General features: G+C 41.4%; 1 protein-coding gene across 5 annotated transcripts in view; it reads left to right on the forward strand.

Annotated features, from left to right (window-relative positions):
- Window positions 1–19,792, forward strand: part of LOC122563768 (interleukin-6 receptor subunit beta-like) — a 209,370-nt gene that overhangs the window by 61,228 nt on the left and 128,350 nt on the right. For 4 of the 5 annotated variants that reach the window (XM_043717981.1, XM_043717983.1, XM_043717982.1 and 1 more), the window contains one exon: window positions 11,419–11,505. In XM_043717981.1, the coding sequence (XP_043573916.1) occupies window positions 11,419–11,505 (87 nt within the window). Of the gene's footprint in view, window positions 1–287; window positions 452–11,418; window positions 11,506–19,792 lie in introns of those variants that run through there. The other variant, XM_043717980.1, reaches the window with a different exon arrangement.

A 19,792-nucleotide genomic window follows, 5' to 3' on the forward strand; every position in this document is an offset into this window, starting at 1 on the left:
GAACTAGAGAGCATAGGTTTAGGGTGAGAGGGGAAAGATATAAAAAAGATCTAAGGGGCAACGTTTTCACACAGAGGGTGGTTAATGTTTGGAATGCGCTGCCTGTGGGAGTGGTAGAGTCGGAATCATTGGCGACCTTTAAGCGGCATTTGGATAGGTACATGGATGGGTACTTAATCTAGGTTAGAAGTTCGGCACAACATCGTGGGCCGAAGGGCCTGTTCTGTGCTGTATTGTTCTATGTTCTATGTTCTATGTTCTATGGTCAGCCACGAGAGAGAGAGATGTGAGTTAGGAAGCAGTAAAAAAGAGAGAGGAATGGGGGAAATAGCCGCCAGAGAGAGAGGTGTGGCGTGGTGGGTGGATTACTATCTGTGACACAGAGTGAGATGGAGTTTCTGGACATGTCTGAACAACAAGGCACAGATGTCTGAGGATGTCACATCAGCTGGTAACAGACCTCTACAGATTTTATTGGACTGCCTTCCCAATATGTGTGTTAGTGTGCTCATCTCTATCCCTCAATCTCCTTTATTTCAAGATGTACAATCCAAGCTGTTCCAATCTAACCTCATAGCAGGAGTATTCATGACAGAGACATGGAAAACTCTCCACTCAGAGGGGTGAAATACTTGTGAATTCTACAACCCAGAGGGTGTGGAGGCTACATGTTTTAAAATATTTAAAATATTTCAAGTAGATGGACCATTGCTGACCATTGCTGACTCTGGTGTGGAAATGGAGATATAGCAATTGAGTACTGCTAATACTCAATTGGAAAAATGGGTGGGAAGTCAAATGGTGGCTTTGGCAGATGGAATATAAATTGGAAAACATGAGTTTATGTACTTTGGCAGGAAAAATAGAGAAGCTGAAAATTATTTAAATGGAGAAAGACTGCAGAAAGCTATTTGATTTGATTTGATCTTATTATTGTCACATGTACTGAGATACAGTGAAACATATTGTTTTGTGTGCTATCCAGGCAAATCATACCCTAAATTTGGATAATAGAACAGAATGCAGAATACAGTGTTACAGCTACAGAGAAGGTACAGAGAGATATCAACTCTATTATATGAGAGGCCTAATCAAAATTCTGATAACAGTGGGGAAGAAACTGTTCTTGAATCTGTTGGTACATGCTTTCAAATCTTTGTATCTTCTGCCTGATGGAAGAGAATGGAAGTGAAAATAACTGGGGTGGGAGGGGTTTTTGATTCTGTGGGCTGCTTTCCCAGGGCAGCAGTAAGTATAGACAGAGTCAATGGACAGAAGACTAGCTTGTATGATGGACTGGGCTGTGTTCATGACTCTCTGTAATTTCTTATGGTCTTGGAAACAGCAGTTGCCATACCAAGCTGTGATGCATCACGAGTCATTATGGACAAGATTCCTTTGCCTTCTGAGGACATAGAGGAATTGGTCTGCTTTCTTAACCATAGTGTCGATGTGGATGGACCAGGATAGATTGTTGATGATATTTACTTTGAGGAACTTGAAGCTCTTGACCATCTCCACCTCAGCACCATTGAGACAGAGAGGGATGTGTCCTCCATTCCAATTCATGAAGTCAATGACCATGTGCTTCATTTTGCAGGAGAGATTGTGGTTTTTGCACCGTGCCACTAAGCTTCCTATCTCTTTTCAGTATTCTGTTTCATAATTGTTTAAGATCAGACCCATTACGTTGGTGTCATCAGCAGACTAGTAAACTTGAGTTGGAGCAGAATTTGACCATACAGTTGGGGCACCTGTACTGAGGATTATCGTGGAGGAGGTGTTGTCGTCCATCCTTACTGATTCCAGTCTGCGGGTCAGGAAGTCGAGGATCCAGTTGGAAAGAATGGAGCTGAGACCTAGATCTTGGAGTTTGGAGATGAATTTGGTTGGAGTTACGGTGTTGAAGGTGGAGCTACATTCAGTAAGTAGGAGTCTTATTAGGTGTCCTTGTTATCCAAATGTATCAGGGATGTACATCATGCCAGGAAGATGACATCTGCTGTGGACCTATTATGAAGGCAATCTGGGAAGCTGGAGGTGATGTAACCCACGACTAACCTCTTGAAGCACTTTGTAATGATGGATGTCATTAAGACGTACTGCCTTATTGTTCTTCGGCACTGAGATGACAGTAGTCTTCTTGAAGCAGGTGAGTAAGGAGAGGTTAAAGTTGTCTGCGAATATCCCACCAGCTGGTCTGTGCAAGCCAGTCGCTTTCTGTGGGTTCATTCTCAAGAAGGCCGATCTGACATCTGTGGTGGTGACTGTGGGTACAGTGCATCTGAGGCTGTTGGAGATAAGAGCTGCTTTGATGGTTCAGGACAGAGGGATTTGGAAATTCTCCATGAATCATAAAAAACTAGCATCCAACGTCAGTGGGTAATAGGAAAGGCAAATGGAATGTAGGTCTTTATTTCAAAGGGAATGGAGTACAAAAGTAAGGAGAATTTGCCATTACAAGAACAGTTTTGGGCCTCTGTCTAATGAAAGATGTACTTATTACATAGCCCCATGTGTGTTAGCTTCGCAAACATCATCTAAAAATCCAAATATATTGAATCAGCTGATCCTCCTTTATGTGTCCTGTTCGTTACCTTCTCAAAGAATCCTAGTGGATTTGTCAATCATGATTTCTTCTCCTGAAGCAACATTGACTCTACTTGGTCATGTGATACATTTCTAAACGCTCTTCAATAGTAAACATCAGTCTTGTGTTTTTTGTTTGGAACTAACTGCTGTTTAAAGTAAAAATGTCAACTTCAAGTCTCAGTTTCAAACCAAAACTGAAAAAAGAAGAAAAATAGTGATGGTCTCAACGCATCTTTTATAGTAAACTCTGAAATTTTCCCAGTAATGGACGTTAAGCTAATTGACCTATAATTGACTGTTATTTTTTTTGTTTCTGTCACTTTGTAAATAAAGGTGGTACTTTGGCAGTTTTCCAATCCTCTGGGACTTTCAAGAATCTATGGATTCCAGGAAGATTACTACCAGTCCATTCACTATCTAGGATGCATCCCATCTGGCCCAGGGGACTTAGTGATCTTTAGTCCCCATCAGTTTCCCTAGCTCTTTTCCTTTAGTGGTGGTTTTGCTTTTTATTTCCTCCCCTTCTTTTGTCCCTTGATTATTTATTAATTTTAAAATGCTATTAATGTCTTCTACTGTGAAGATTCAATTTCTCTGTCATTTTCCGGTTCCTTATTATTTCCTCAGCCACTTTCTGTGGTTTCTCTCTTCCTTTTTATATATTTAAAGAATATCCATCTTGCTATTATTTGCAAGTTTATCATCAAAATTTATTTTCTACCTCTTTATTATATTTTTGATTGTCTTTCAATAGTTTTTTTAAATTTTCACAATCCTCTAATTTTCCACTAATCTTTGCCAGATTAGGTTAGGGATAGATGTTTGATTACTTTAGGTCAAATCGACATAAGGAGGGAGAAGGTTTTGGGTATTCTAAAAGGCATTAAAGTGGACAAGACCCCAGGTCACAGATAGACCAGACCAAGTAAGATCAGTGGATTTCCTTCCTGGGAGACAGTAATGAACCGGATGGATTTTATAACAATTGATAACTATTTCATGATCACCATTACAGAGATTAGTTTTCAGATTTTTAATAGTAGGAATCTAAATTCCACCCACTACCATTATAAGATATAAATCCATGGGCTTCTAGTCCAGTGACATTACACACTAAGGCACTGTCTTTTACTTAATTCATATTCTGTGTTTTCAGGGTATAGCAGAACATTTAAGAATTGTTTTTACTTTCTTCTCAAAGTAGATAAAATGAAAATTATTAACCAGAGAAAATGTAATTACAAAATACTTGAAATAGTAAGAGATGCATCTGATTATAAAGAGCAAGCTGGTATAATTTGGCTGCTTGCTCTTCACAGAATTTGTTTTTGATGTTTTGATGCATTGAGTCCAGATACAAGTTCGGAAAAAAATCCAGTTCTTTTATCTGTTAGGGCTGAAGATTGGGTGAGGCAATAAGTTAGGACCTTTGGATCAAGGGGAAAACCTCAATTGAGTTTGAATTGCTGATTGCTATCCATTGTGTATAGTTCTGGTCACTACACCATCAGAAGGGTGTGGATGCTTTGCAGAGGGTACAGAAAAGGTTTACCAGGATGTTGCCTGGTGTGGGGGATTTTAGCTATGAAGAAAAGTTGGATAGACTAGGTTTGTTTTCACTGGAACGCAGGAGGTTGACAAGCAACCTGATAGAAGTTTTGATTCAGAGATGCCGGTGTTGGACTGGGGTGTACAAAGTTAAAAATCACAACACCAGGTTATAATCCAACAGGTTTAATTGGAAGCTAGTGTGCTTCCAATTAAACCTGTTGGACTATAACCTGGTGTTGTGTGATTTTTAACTTTGATAGAAGTTTATAAGATTGTGAATGGCATGGATTAGAGCGGAGAGGTGAATTATAAGTGGACACAGCTTCAAGGTGCAAGGGATAAGATGTGGTGCTGTTCAAAAGGGATGTGCAAGGCAATGTTTTCACACAAAGGTTGATGAGTGCCTGGAATGTGCTGCCAGACGAGATGGTGGAAGCAGACACAATAGTAGCATTGAAGAAGCACCTGGACAAATACATGAAAAGGAAGGGGATAAAGGGATACGGATCCTGTGAGTGTAGACCGTTTTAGTATAGTTTAGTATGCCAGTGCACGCTTGGAGGGCCGAATGGCCTGTTCCTGTGTTGTATTGTTCTTTTTCCTTCTTTGTTCTTTGTCAGAAGTTACAACATGATGTTGATCAGTTGGAGGCATGGGGTAGAAAAATGGCAGATGGAGTTTCATCTGGTCAAATGTGAGGTTGTTGCGTTTCCATAGTCTTACCAGACCATAAGGGCTTCTCTCTCATTAGAGAGAAGCGACTGGTGGTGCTTTAACCTGAAGGCCACCAGACCTCAGGCAAGGGAAGAGGTTGAGGAGATGAGTCCTTCGTGGTAACCTCAAACTGGTGATGGGAATTGAACCCATGCTGTTGGCATCACAGTGAGGTGATGCATTTTGGAAGGTCAAGTACAGATGGAAATTATACATTGAATAGCAGAACCCTTAGGAAGGATCTAGGTCCACAGATCACTGAAGGTGGCAGTGCAGGTAGATAAGGTAATAAAAATGGTCTACTTCATGCTTGCCTTCATTGGAAAGGCATTGAATGTAAGGATAGGCAAGTAATGCTACAGATTTTTATAATTTTAGTTAGGTCACACTTGAATATAGTGTACAGTTCTGGTCACCACACTACCAAAGGATGTGGATGCTTTGGAGAAGGTGCAGAAAAGGTTTATCATGAGGTTGTCAGGTCTAGGGGATTTTAGTTATGAAAAAAGATTGGATAGACTGGGCTTATTTTCTCTGGAATGCAGGAGGTTGAGGGGTGACCTGTCAGACATTTATAAGATTGGGAATGGCATGGATAGAGTGAAAAGTATGAGACTTTTTCCCAGGGTGGAGGGGTCAATTACAAGGGGACACAGTTCAAGGTGCGAGGATGGAAGAGGCGATGAGGGGGCAAGTTTAAAAGAGATGTGCGAGGCAAATTTTTCACAGAGGGTGGAGACTACCTAGAATGCGCTGCCAAAGGAGGTGGTAGAAGCAGACACAATAGAGGCATTTAAGGCGCACCTGGACAAATACATAAGTAGGAAGGGAATAGAGACATAAGGATCCTGTTAATGTAGACAATTTTAATGTAGGACAAAATGTGTTGGCACAGACCTGGAGGGCTGAAGGGCCTGTTCCTGTGCTGTATTGTTCTTTGTTCTTTTTGTTTTGTTCTCTGATGGGCTGAGCAGTTTCAATGGGTTGAATGACCTCCATCTGTCAGGGAACTCATATTTTATGAGAACCACTTGGCTGACTTTGTTCCAAACATTACATCCCTCCCCGTCTAAGTCTGAGGGTATAGGCCATTCTTTTTCCTGTCACTTCTCTTGGAGAATTTTGCACCAGGTCTGGCAGTGATGGTGTCGAGACTGCAACTTGTACCTTGTCCATTTTGTCCTTAGACGTTTCTTTGATGTTAAGTGGAAGTGGAGAACCCACGAGTTCTGACAGCCTTGCCGGATGGTCTGAGGGGCCAGGTATGTTTTGCTCCTGTCCCATATTGAGGTTGCAGCTTTCATGTAGTTCACCTGCTTGTTTATGTCCGCCTGCCCTCCCTGAACATTGTACGTCACAGGAACTGACCTTGTATTGACCATTGCTGTTACCCATGCAGGACTATTCCTGTGGTTTTGACATCAAACTTTTCCCCTGAAGTAAACTGTCTCTTCCTTAGAGGAGAAAGTGAGGACTGCAGATGCTGGAGATCAGAGCTGAAAATGTGTTGCTGGAAAAGCGCAGCAGGTTAGGCAGCATCCAAGGAACAGGAGAATCTTGTAGAGGGAGGAAGAGAGCTTCTTCAAGGAAGGCATCCTTGTAAGAGGATTCGCAGTAGGTTAAAATCTTTTAGGAGAAAGTGGCTTCAGAGTTCCTGATGTTGTTTCACTCTTTCCCCCCAGGTCTGGGAAGATCAGTTTTAATTTGGTGCGGAGCCTTCTCCCCATTAGTACTCTCCTGGAGCTGTGCCGTAGTTGCATGAGGGTTGGTTCTATGATCAAACAGGATCTGGGACAGTTTGGTATTGAGTGAAGCTATAGCCTGTTTCCTTAAGCCTGCCTTTAAAGTTTGGACTACACTTTCCACCAGACCATTGGACGATGGATAGATAGGAGCTGTCCAACTATGCTGAATGCCATTCGACTTTAGGAAATACTCGAATTCCTTGTTGATAAGTGATGGCCTATTGTGTGACCAACACATCCGGAAGTCCATGTATTGCAAAAGATACTCGCAACTTTTCATTCGTTGCCCCAGTGTTTGATGAATGAACTGTGTACTTTGAATTGGCGTCCACAATTACTAAAAACTGGAGCCCGTGAAAGGACTGGCACAGTCAACGTTTAACCGAGTCCAGAGTTTAGCCAGGCTTCCCCATGAATGTGGGGGAGCTGTTGGCAGTAATTTTTGTCCTTGTTGGTACTCTGGGCACTGCCCCACCGATGTGGCTATGTCGGTGTCCAATCCTGGCCAGAGACATAACTTCTTGCCAACATCTTCTATTTGGAATTCCCTGGATGGCCCTGGTGGTGTTTAGCCAGTATCTTGCAGTGACCTTTGCTCCAGATAAACAGCCATGTTCCCTGTAAATAATATGCTGTCTTCTACGGTGATTTGGTCTCACCAGATCCAGAAAGGTTTCAATTCTGGTTGTGATGGCCCTTTTGCTTACCCCATCACCACGAGCTTTTTCAGTTTTGCCAGGACAGGAGATCATTTTGTGTCCACAGTCTGATACTATCAGCAGTGTCCAGAAAGGTAGCCAGAAAAAGCTTAAAACCAGAACGGACTCTTCCAGTGGCAGCAGCACCAGTGGTGAATCTGCCCATGGGGGGTGGCTTAAAGTATCCGCACTTGCCACTTGGCCTCCTGGCTGGTACTCCAACGTGTAATTGTGTGCACTCAGAATAAGAGTCAACTGCTGAATTTGACCTGAAGCTGAGGTGGCATGGCCCTAGCTCTAAGAGGGGTTTGTAGTCCATTACTATTACAAATTTATGTCCTTAAAGGTATTGTTGGAACTTTTGTAGATCAAAGATGAGCCCCAAACCTTCCTTTTCTGTCTGGTTGTACCATTGTTTAGCATCAAACTATGGGAAGCATATGCTATGCAGCTTTCCTCTCTGCTAGGTCACTGGAGGGCCCAATACTACCTTGATACCATACGGGGAGGAATCACATGTCAGCACCACATCTTGCTTAGGATCATAGTGTGCCAGCACCTTAGACGGTGATAATTGCTTCTTCACTTCCTAAAGGCTACTTCTTGGCTATGAGACCATTTCCAAGGCTGATCCTTTTTCAGTAGCAAATGAAAGGGTGCCAGGATGGAGGCCAGATTACACTTGAATATTTCATAATAATTCACCAACCCAAGGAAAGATCTGAGCTCTGGTATATATGTGGGAGTTGGGGCACATTTGATTGCCATCGTTTTATCTTCCAACAGGTGTAACGTGGTCTTGTCAACTCTGTAGTCTAGATAGGTCACCTCGGGTGCTTGGAACATACCTTTCTCCCTCCTAAAGTATCTCCACACCTTGGAGTTTCAGCATTATGTCGACATTCTCAATGCTGTTTATGGGGTGGGGCAGGGAGGTTCCTCCGGTTATTAGCACACCATCCAGACAAATGGTAAACCTGCGATAGAACTTATAAAATGTTGTCTTATGTCCACTGGAAAAGTGACACAGCTGATGATACCCCAAAAGGTTATCTCATATATTGGTACAAGCCTTTGTAGATATTAATTGTAGTACTCTTCAAGAAATCCTTATCCAATTATAATTGCATGGCTCATGTCCAGCTTTGTGAAGGACAGTCCCCACCCCAACAGTTTTGCATATAACCTCTTGGTGCACGGGATTAGGCTTTTAGACAGCTGCAAAAGGCAGTTCTTTTTTGAAATCCCCACAAAGGTGAATCGATCTGTCAAGCTTAATCAGCATGACTAGTGCTGCCCATCTGCAAACTGGACTGGTTTAATGATTCATTCATTTTCCAGCCTTCTGATATCTGCCTCTATTTTTACATGTAAGACAAAAAGCCACTGGGTGGTCCTTGAAAACTTGTGGAATTGCTTCTTGGTCAACTTGTAATGTGGCCTTATCTTTTTTTTTAATAGTTTAGACTTCCCTGAAAAACTTCCAGAAGTTTAATTAGGACTTCACTCAGGCAGCCATTTTCTAGTAGAAAGATGTTGGGCCAGTCAAGTTGAACCTTTCTCAACCAATTTCACTTCATCAGACCTGGGTCTGAACCTTTTACTATAATTAGTGGTAACTGAACTATTTCTTGTAAGAGACCAGATTATGAAGTTGCATCCTTAATCTGTAGGGGTTCCTGGTGTAGGTTCTCAGCCTGGTTGAGGTTTTATACAAATTTAAGGGTTGAATCCTGAATGAATTTTGGTAAAAGCGGGTTCTGCATTCACAGCTGATATCGACCTCCATTAGAATTGGGTGACCATTTAACCAAATGTTTATTTTGATTGGTTCTAACTTGGACATTGCTAAGCAATTTAACTGTTTCAAATCAGCTATAGGTGGACTTTCGAAGATGTGCACTCTCCTGGAATCCAATCTATGAGTTCTCTTACTCAATCCAGGCATCTCCAGACTGCAATGGCCTGTTCACCCAGATCCTCATGAAATTCTTAACTGTTTAGCTAATACTTGCCCCGAATGGGACTATGCAACTGCCTTCACTCAAGTGGTATTCCCCAAACTCCGTCCATTTCCATCGGCATATCCTGTAATTCATAAGCTCCACTTGCCACATTTTCTAACGGCAGAGCCAACCATAGTGTCTGAACTCCAACTGGGCTTCAGCTTGTAGGTGCTATTGCATGGTCACATCATTAATCCCACATACCAAATGGTCTGTCAGCGTCTCACTTGGAGTAAAACTAAAATCATATGCCTCTGCCAGTCATCTTAACTGTGTCAAAAATTCCTATATGGATTCCTCTGGTTCAGTAAAACTGAAAGCATCCCAGAATTAGAGGAGGTTTGGGATCATAATATTTCTTAGATAAATCCATCAGCTCTTGAAAAGCATTAGTATCTCTGACTCCAGGATAGTTATGCTCTGAGAGAGCTGTAGGTCCACAACCTGTCAGGAGAATTACTTATTGCTTTTCGTCTACCCCAATGTCATTTGTCCGGTAAGAACAATACATTATTTCTTCATATTGGTCCAGTCTTTAACTGCAGGATCAAATGGGTCAATCTTCCCAATAGTGACATGATGCCAGAAATGGTTACCCCAACTCAAAAGCAGCTGTTGTGATCAAATCTCTGCAGGGATGTGCTTTTCACTTTTTGCCACTGAAATAACTCAATGAAGGCCTATATCCCCTTACCAACTCACCCTTTATTTACATGTCAATAGTACATTATACTGACCCAGCCAGCACACAGCAGCTCCTAGACTAAACAGAACCCTTGACAGGCAAAAGTGGGGACTGCAGATGCTGGAGATTAGAGTCAAGATTAGAGTGGTGCTGGGAAAGCACAGCAGGTCAGACAGCATCCGAGGAGCAGGAGAAATCGATACTTCGGGCAAAAGCCCTTCATCAGGATTGAGGTACCCCGAAAGCCAGGACTGCCTGATTGGACCAGGTTAACAGCCTGGTCCAATCAGGGAACTCATATTCTATGAGATCATCCTGGCTGACCTTGTTCCAATCTTAGGAGTGGTGAAATTATACACAGGGTCAGGACAGAAAGTACAACACAAGCTGCTGTCAACAGCTGGAAGGTGGCTCTGAGTTAAGAAGTCACAAACTGATTGGAAATTGGTTTGCTTGTGTTACTTGTGAAGTGGTTGCAATCAAAGGATTCTGCAATAAACTGCAAGCAACCTTCAGTAAGAACAGTGACTTTGCAAACTGATGGAGTTTTGTCCTCCTACTGTCTACCTTGTACTGCACAACGTACCTTTATCTTATTATCTGCTCTATATTGCTCAATATACTATCCTACTGTCTGCTGTATACTCTCAATGTACTGTGCTCTTACCGTCTACTCTATAATGGTCAATGTACCATCCACCTATTACTGCTCAATTTACTGTTCTCCTAGTGTCCACTATATACTGCTCACTTCAGTCCCCTCTTACTGTTCATTCCATATTGCTCATGCTAATGTTTACTTGTTATGTATTGTACCTTGTCCTTTCACTATTGTCTCTGGCCCTGTTCTTTATATTGTCCATTATTATCTTTTGGTATCATAGTGGTTAGTATCACTATGGAGACCAGGGTTTAATTCCTTGCCAAGAAGGACTCAAGCATTTTATTTGGACGGCATGGTGACTCAGTGGTTAGCACTGCAGCCTCACAGTGCCAGGGACCCCGGTTTGATTCCAGCCTTGGTCACCTGTCTGTGTGGAGTTTGCACATTCTCCTCATATCTGCATGGGTTTCCTCCCACAATCCAAAGATTTGCAGGTGATGTGAATTGGCCATGTTAAATTTCCCATCATGTTCAGGGATGTGTAGATTAGATGCATTAGTCAGGGGTAGATGTACAGTAATAGGGTAGGGGAATGGGTCTGGGTGCAGTACTCTTTGGAAGATCGGTGTAGACTTGTTGGGCTAAATGGCCTGTTTCTACACTGTATGGATTCTATAATTATAGTGTCTGTCCTTTTTCACAGTTGTTCTTTTGTATGCACACCCTGTATGTCCTATCATTTGTTGTCCACTGTGTGGCTAAATCTGGGTTTAGTGATATAACTTTGTTTCACTGATAGTTAATAATCTCGTGTAATTTGCAGGTGGTGAATCACTCAACACCATGTGGAAATCTGTGGATTTAAGGTCTCTGCTCTGTTGCCTTGTTTATCTGCTTGGACCTCATATAGGTATGGAGAAGGATTTTTTTCACACTCTTTGCAGTTATATTGTAAGTAATGCTATTGTGCAAAAGTTATGTGAATAAACATTGTGTGCGTAGTTGACAAAGTAAGCTATAGTCTCCTGCAGGGACAACGATGCATTGCAACACTGTCAGTTTATTGATCCTCCCTCACCCCCCATCACTGGTTTTGTCACAGCTCCATCATGAGTGACTTTACATTAATTATGTTTAGTTTTGTATAGACGGTGGACATTATTAGGAACCCTCAGAAAAATACACATAGGCCAACACTAATGGGTTAGCACTGGTACACTTGCATGGTGCGAACACTACTTTGATATAAACTAAGATAAATATTGACTTTAGTTCTAATTATCATTAACTGGCTTTCTAGATTATAACATGGTAGTAGTGGATGGTTGCTCAAAGGCTGTAAATTAAGGGAAGAAAATTTTGAATAAAAAAAATCTAATTGCCTATTAGCAAAAAATGCGATTTTTTTGCGGTGTGGTTCCCTGTAATACTCTGAATCATACGATAAAGGAGGAATAATGTGGACATGGGACGCATTCTATGAATAAGGTCACTTCCTAATAGAAGCTTGTCAGTTGGATGCTGGTGATGTGTTGGACGTTCTTGGATGAGGTTTACGAGAAAGATATATCAAATACCTTCGGGGCATAGTCAGACTTTGATATACAGTTATTTTGGAAAACATATGTGATTCCATGGAACAAAACATCATGCATTAATCAAATTGTCTAAATGATTTAGTCTGAAGATCACGAGATGAGGGTAAGTATTTAAATTGTGGGATATTTTGCTGTGGTGTTTCATATGACTAGTAATAAAACAGGGAATCATGCAAAAACTCAATGGGCCATGTCACATCCGTGAAGTGAACTGTTCTGAAGAATAGTTGGACCAGGCTCAAATAGTTAACTCTGTTTCTGTCTCCATAGATGATGCAAGAGCTTTCAGTTTCTCCACCATTTTCAGTTTTCATTTCAGATTTGCAAAATTTGCATTAATTTTTTCTTCCATATGAACAAGCTCCCGGTTTTGTAGTGTTCTGAAATTGGAGAGGAGCACCTCTTTAGAATTGGATTTCTGTTTCCCTGGAAAACAGCTTTGAGGAACATAATCATTTCCTTCAGCCTTCATGAAACAAGTTAGAGAATCAAAATTGACATAAAGAATAGATGTTCTGGAAGGTTCGTTTTCAGACATTTTGTCACAATGCTAGGTAACATCATCAGTGAACCTCTGGTAAAGCAGTAATGTGATGACCGGCTTTCTATTTATGTGTGTAAGTTTCCTTGGGTTGGTGATGTCATTTCCTGTGTTTGGTGGTGTCATTTCCTGTTCTTTTTCTCAGAGGGTGGTAAATGGGGTCCGAGTTGATGTGTTTGTTAGTAGAGTTCCATTTGGAATGCCACGCTTCTAGGGATTATTGTGCATGTCCCTGTTTGGCTTGTCCGAGGATGGATCCGTTGTCCCAGTCAAAGTGGTGTCCTTCCTTATCTGTAGGTAAGGATGTTACTGATAGTGGGTCATATCTTTTTGTGGCTGGTTGATGTTCATGTATCCTGATGGCTAGTTTTCTGCCTGTTTGTCTAATGTAGTGCTTTTTCCAGTTCTTTCAAGGTATTTTGTAAATTACATTTGTTTTGCTAGAGTCTGTATAGGGTCATTTAAGTTCATTAGCTGCTGTTTTAGTGTGTTGGTGGGTTTGTGGGCTACCATTATGTCAAGAGGTCTAAGTAGTCTGGAAGTCATTTCAGAGATGTCTTTGATGTAGTGGAGAGGGGCCAGGGTTTTTGGAAATGTTTTGTCTGTTTGTTTGAGTTTGTTGCTGAGAAATTGGTGGACTATATTCACTGGGTACCTGTTCTTTTTGAATATGCTGTTCTTCATAGTTCCTCTGTGCTGCAGTGTATGGTGGCTCATTGGGATAATGTTCTAATGCAGCTTTGTTTGTGGGTGTTGGGATGGTTGCTTCTGTAGTTCAGTATTTGGTCTGTGTGTTGTTTTCCTGTAGACACTGGTTTGAAGTTCCCCGTTGGCTGTTCGCTCTACTGCGACATCTAGGAATGGCAGTTTGTTGCTATTTTCCTCCTCTTTTATGCCTGTAAGGATATTATTGATGGTCTTGAAGGTTTCTTCTAATTTGTTTTGTTTAGTGATGACAAAGACATCATCCATGTAGTGGACCCAAAATTTGGGTTGGATGATTGGCAGAGCAGTTTGTTCGAATCTCTGCATTACTGTCTCTGTTAAGAACCTTGATATTGGAGATCCCATGGGTGTTCCATTTGGTTGTACATTTTGTTATTGAAAGTGAAGTGGGTGGGAAGGCATAGCTGCACTCGATTGATGATGTTGTCCTTGCTAATGAAGTTGGTGGTGTTTGGCATATATGTCTTTGGTTCTTCTAATACTTGGATCTATTAGCCAAGCCATGGAGTTTTAGCATGGAGATTGTGCTGAAACATTATAAAATATTGGTTAGACCACAGCCAGAGTACTGTGTGAAATTCCAGAATCTAAATAATAGGGGAAACATGACAGCACTGGAGAAGGTGTGGAAGAGATTTACGGCAATTGTTGCCTGGGCTGGAGAGTTTCAGTTGTGAAGAGAGTTTGGAAAGACTTGTTTTCCTTAGAGCAGAGGAGACTGAGAGAGGAATTGATTGAGATGTAGGAATATAGAAAACATAGAACAGTATAACACAGGATCAGGCCCTTTGGCCCACCTTGCCTGTGCTAACATTGATGCTTTCCCCTTGATGAAAGGATCGATGACCGAGGGCCACAGATTAAAATTGAGAGGCAGGAGGTTTAGAAGGGATGTGAGAAAAATCTTTTTCACCTAATGGTGGGGAATCTAGAACTTACTGCTGCTAAGGTAGAAGTAGAAAATCTTATAAAATTTAAACATTTCAAGATGCTCTTGTAATGCCAAGGCATACAAAGCTATGGGTGAAGAGATAGAAAATGTTATTAGAATATTTAGGTGGCTGCTTTTGACATGCGCCGATGCAATAGTCCAAAGGGCCTTTCTCAGTGCTGTAGATCGTTATGACTCGGTGACTCTAAATGTCTGCATCTTCCCTAATCATGAACTTGACAGAGGAAGAGGGGCAAGCTATCAGTTTGGCCTACCCCCTCAGTCTCTACTGCCTCAACCTGTTGATGGTCACTGTAATCACGCCAGGTGCAGGATTCCCTTAAGATCCTCTGAACTGCCCACTTCTCTATCTGCCACATAGATAAAGGATGTAGGTTTGCTCACTGAGCTAGATTAGATTAGATTAAATTAGATAAGATTAGATTACTTTACAGTGTGGAAACAGGCCCTTCGGCCCATCAAGTCCACACTGACCTGCCGAAGCGCAACCCACCCATACCCCTCCATTTACCCCTGACCTAACACTACGGGCAATTTAGCATGGCCAATTCACCTGACCTGCACATCTTTGGACTGTGGGAGGAAATCGGAGCACCTGGAGGAAACCCACGCAGACACAAGGAGAATGTGCAAACTGTCAGTCGCCTGATGCGGGAACTGAACCCGGGTCTCTGGCGCTGTGAGGCAGCAGTGCTAGAAGGTCAGTGTTTAGATGTTTTGTCACCATACTAGGTAACATCATCAGTGAGCTTCCGGATGAAGCACAGGTGGTAATGGCCCACTTTTATGTATGTGTTAAGGTTTCCTTGCATTGGTGATGACAATTCCTATGGTGATGTCATTTCCTGTTCTTCTTCTCAGGTGGTAGTAAATGGGATCCAAGTCAATGTGTTTGTTGATAGAGTTCTAGAGGATGACATTCCAACTAGGAATTCTGACGCGTCTCTGTTTGGCTTGTCCTAGGATGGATGGTTGTCCCAGTCAAAGTGGTGTCCTTCCTCATCTGAATGTAAAGATACTAGTGAGATTGGGTCATGTCTTTTTTTGGCTGGTTGATGTTCATGTATCCTGATGGCTAGTTTTGTGCCTATTTGCCCAATGTAGTGTTTGTTACAGTTCTTGCAAGGTATTTTTGTAAATAAATAAATAACATATAAATAAAAAGCAGGCCATGCTACCAGTGCTTCATCTGGAGACGTTAGCTAGTACGATGATGAAACGTCTAAAAATGAACCTTTCAGCTTAGCGAGCAACCCTACATCCAGAAACTCAACCTGAGCTACAAGTCTTCTCAAAGCTCACTAATGTAGATAAACATCAAGAATGTGGGATTGAAGTGCAGCCTAAAAGTTGAGGAGAAGCAGCCCCATCCAGTATATTTACATGTGGAACACAGATCCTCAAGGCTGTAGAAGCTGGAACTCTGTGAACCACTGTGAACCATGGGACTGCTACATGCAACACTTTCCAGGCCCAATGATTGCTAGAAAAGGTCAGCAGTCCCAAATCAGGATTGGCTACAAATTATGTATTAATCAACACGTGATCCACAAGTACAGTTGATGACATCTAACTCCGCAATGACAACCGGTATTCCTGATAGGAGAGAGCTCCAGTAGGAGGTCACCATGTCCCATACTTTGAGCAGTTTCTGGTAAAAGACAGAAAATGAGTCACCTCTTATAGCTTTTCTAAAACAAAATAAACTATCTATAAATTAGGAAGAATCAGCATGATGTTGAAAAAGGTTAACAAACTTGTTAGAGATTTCTGAAAAGGTAATGGCAAAGGTTGATGAGGGTAATGCTTCTCATGTTGTTCATTTCCCAAAGGCCACTGATGCAGTAACTCATAACCGACTTGTGAGGAAATTTATAGGTCGTATATAAAAGGGTTAGTAGCAATGTAGATACAAGATTGACTGATTGATCAGAAAATTGTCAATAGACATTTTTCAGGCTGGAGCAACATTTGTAGTGGATTTCCCCAGGGGTCAGTATCGGAACCCTTCCTTTTTCTGATATGTATCAATGACCTAGATTTACCGTGAAGGAGACAATTTCAAATTTAGTAGATGACACAAGGCTTGAAAAAATTGTGAGAAGGATACATCCCAAAAACACATTGACAAGTTGGTGCAGTGGGTCAATAGGTGGCAGGTGAAGTTCAATGTGGAGAAATGTGAGGTGATGCATTTTGGCTGGAAGAACATTGAAAGACAATATAAAATAGGGTATACAATTCTAAACGAGAATGCAAGAGCAGATGGTGCATAAATGCCCAGATTACTCAAGATGGGTGCTAGTTGCTGAGTACAATTTAAAAAGTGTTTTTTCAGCTTTATTAATAGAGGCAGGATGTATAAGAATAAGGAAGTGATGTTGAACTTGTAAAACACAGAACAATACAGCACAGGAATGGCCCATCATGCTACGCTGAACATGATGCCAAATAAGACAAATCCCTTCTGTCTGTCCTTGGTACATATCCCTCCATTCCTTGCATAATCAAGTGTTTATCTAAAAGCCCCTATCACATCTACATCCACCACCATTACCCCTGACAACATAGTCCAGACTCCACCACTCTGTAACAAAATGTGCCTCTCTCATTTCCTTTGAAATTATCCCCTCTCATCTTAAGTGCATGCTCCCTAGTATTCGACATTTCAACTCCAGGGAAAAGATTCTGACTATCAACCCAATTTTTACATCTCATAATTTTAAAGATGTCTATCAGGTCTCCCCTCAGCCTAAGCTGTTCTAGAGAAAGCAACCCAAGGTTTTCCAGCCTCTCCTTATACCTCATACCCTCTAACCCAGGCAGCATCCTGATAGACCTCTTCTGCACCCTATCCAAAGTCTCAACATCTTTCCTGTAATGTGATGACCAGAATTGAATGGAAGTGTGGCCTAATGAAAGTCTGATAAAGCTGCAACATGCTATCCTCACTCTTGTACTCAATTCCCCAACCAATAAAGGCAGGCATACCATACACCTTCCTTACCATCCTATCCAGTCGCGTGGCCACTAATGAGGGCTATGGGCTTGAACCCCAAGTTCTCTCTGTGCATCAATATTGTCAGGGTTCTGCCATCAACTATATACTTTTCCTTAATATTTGATCTCCCAAAGTGCAGCACCTCACACAGGTTAAACTCTATCTACCAAATCTCTGCCCTTATCCGAAACTGATCTATATCCAGCTGTATCCTTTGATAACATTTTATTCTATCCACAACTCCACTTATCTTTGCATCATCTACGTTTTCATCCAAGTCATTTATATATATACATATACCACAAACAGCAGAGATCCCAGTATGGATCCATGCGGAAAACCACTAGTCATGGAACTCTAATGTGAAAAAACACCCTTCCACCACTACCCTCTGTTTTCAACTTAATACTGAATCCAGACAGAACAAGTGGATCCCATGCATCTTAATCTTCCGGATGAGCCTACAATCAGGATCTTGTCAGAAGCCTTATTAAAATCCATGTAGACAGCATCCACTTCTCATCAATCATCTTCATCACCCACTCAAAAACTTCAGTCAAGTTAGTAAGACATTCCTTGCCCTGCACTAAACCATGCTGACTGTTCCTCATTATGCCATGTTTTTTGAAGTGCGCATACATCCTATCCCTAAGAAATCACTTCATTAGCTTCCCAACCACCAATATGAGAATCACTGGCTTATAGTTTCCTGGATTATCCCTACTTCCCCTCTTGCACAGAGGAACAACATTAGCTACTTGCCAGTCCTCCAGGACCTCTACAGTGGCTAGTGAGGATACAAAGATCTTGGTCAAAGGCACTTGTCAGACTTCAGCTGGTGTATTATTTACAGTTGTAGACACCACATTATAGGAAGGTTGTGAATGCATTGAAAAAAATGAAGAACTTCAGCTATGAGGATTGGTCTTCCTGGAGAGAAGAAGGCTGAAAGGAGATCTGATTGAAGTTTTTAAAATCAGAAGTGGGCTGGACAGAGTAGATTGGGTGAAGCTGTTTACACTTGTAAAAGGAACAAGACTGAAGTAAAACCCCAGGAACCCCATCCAGGACAAACATATAAATAGAAAGCAGGAGACAACAGCTTCACTTCACTTGGAGGTCGCCACTGATGATGTTATCTACATCTCAGCGAGCAAACCTACACCCTACAAGACTGAAGTGTTAAAGAGATTTAAAGTGATATATAAACAAAGCAACAGAGGATATGAGAAAAAATTGTTTTTCACATAATGATCTGTTAGGACATTGGTTAGCTCATTTGGCTGGATTGCTGATTTGTGATGCAGAATTATGTGGGTTCAATTCCTACACCATTTCCATGAAGGATTTTCCTTCTCAGCCTCTTGCCCTCACCTAAGGCATGGTGACTGTCAGGTTATAATCACCACCAATTGTCTCTTTCTAATGAGAGAGCAGCCCTAAGGTCTGGTAAGATGATGGTATTTTTCCTTTTGTTAGGGAATGGAATGCACTGTCTGGAAATGTGGAGGCAGGTTCAATTGAGTCTTTGAATAGTGATTGGATAGTGAGTAAGAATGCGGGGTAAAGGCACTAGGGAATAGAACTAGTCTGAGATTGATGGGCTGAATGGCTTCGTATTGTGCCATATTGATTTTGTGATCCAAATTAAAGGTATATGAAACTATCACTGCAACTGAAACAAACCTTTAATACATTTCTAATAAATTAAATAACATTACTAGGGTGTGGACATACTTCAGCTAGTACTTTAAGTTATGATCCCCTTCAGGTAAGGACCTTCTTTACCCATAATGCTATTTATTATATTTTTTCAGTAAGTGAGAAACAAAGTATCAAATTTGAAGCCCCAGTTGAAAGATGATAGTTTTGACACTAGACAATTTTCAGTTTCAGGTTTTAATAATTGAAATTAAATTGCAGATGTGCCACAGTGAGAATTGAATCCCCATCTAGCCTGGGCCTCTGAGCTAAGTCTCTCCTTTCTTTGTTTGGAATGATTAAATGAATTTACGAGTTTCTCAGTGAATGAAGGGGTGTGTGGGGTGACAACATTCACCCACCAGTCCCATACGATTTCCCAGTTAACATGCTCTTCAACTCATTTGCATATTAAATTTGCTGAAAAACAGTTGATAATGTGAGAATGCTCAGAATAGCCCCGGCAGAGGGTACATCAGTTCCATACTTGAACTCCAAAATTACCAAATCATAGGCGCTGAATATCCTTGTCCTCGTGGATCTCATCACTGTCTCTGTCAAAGTCTCATTATGTTGTTAATTGGGATGTTTTGTTAATTGGTCGATTGCATTTCTTTAATATCATGGAAATACTATTTTCATCACTTTAATGTGACTGGGGGTTATCTAATAGGATAA

Source organism: Chiloscyllium plagiosum, chromosome 27, assembly GCF_004010195.1.
Source record: "Chiloscyllium plagiosum isolate BGI_BamShark_2017 chromosome 27, ASM401019v2, whole genome shotgun sequence".
Lineage (NCBI taxonomy): Eukaryota > Metazoa > Chordata > Chondrichthyes > Orectolobiformes > Hemiscylliidae > Chiloscyllium > Chiloscyllium plagiosum.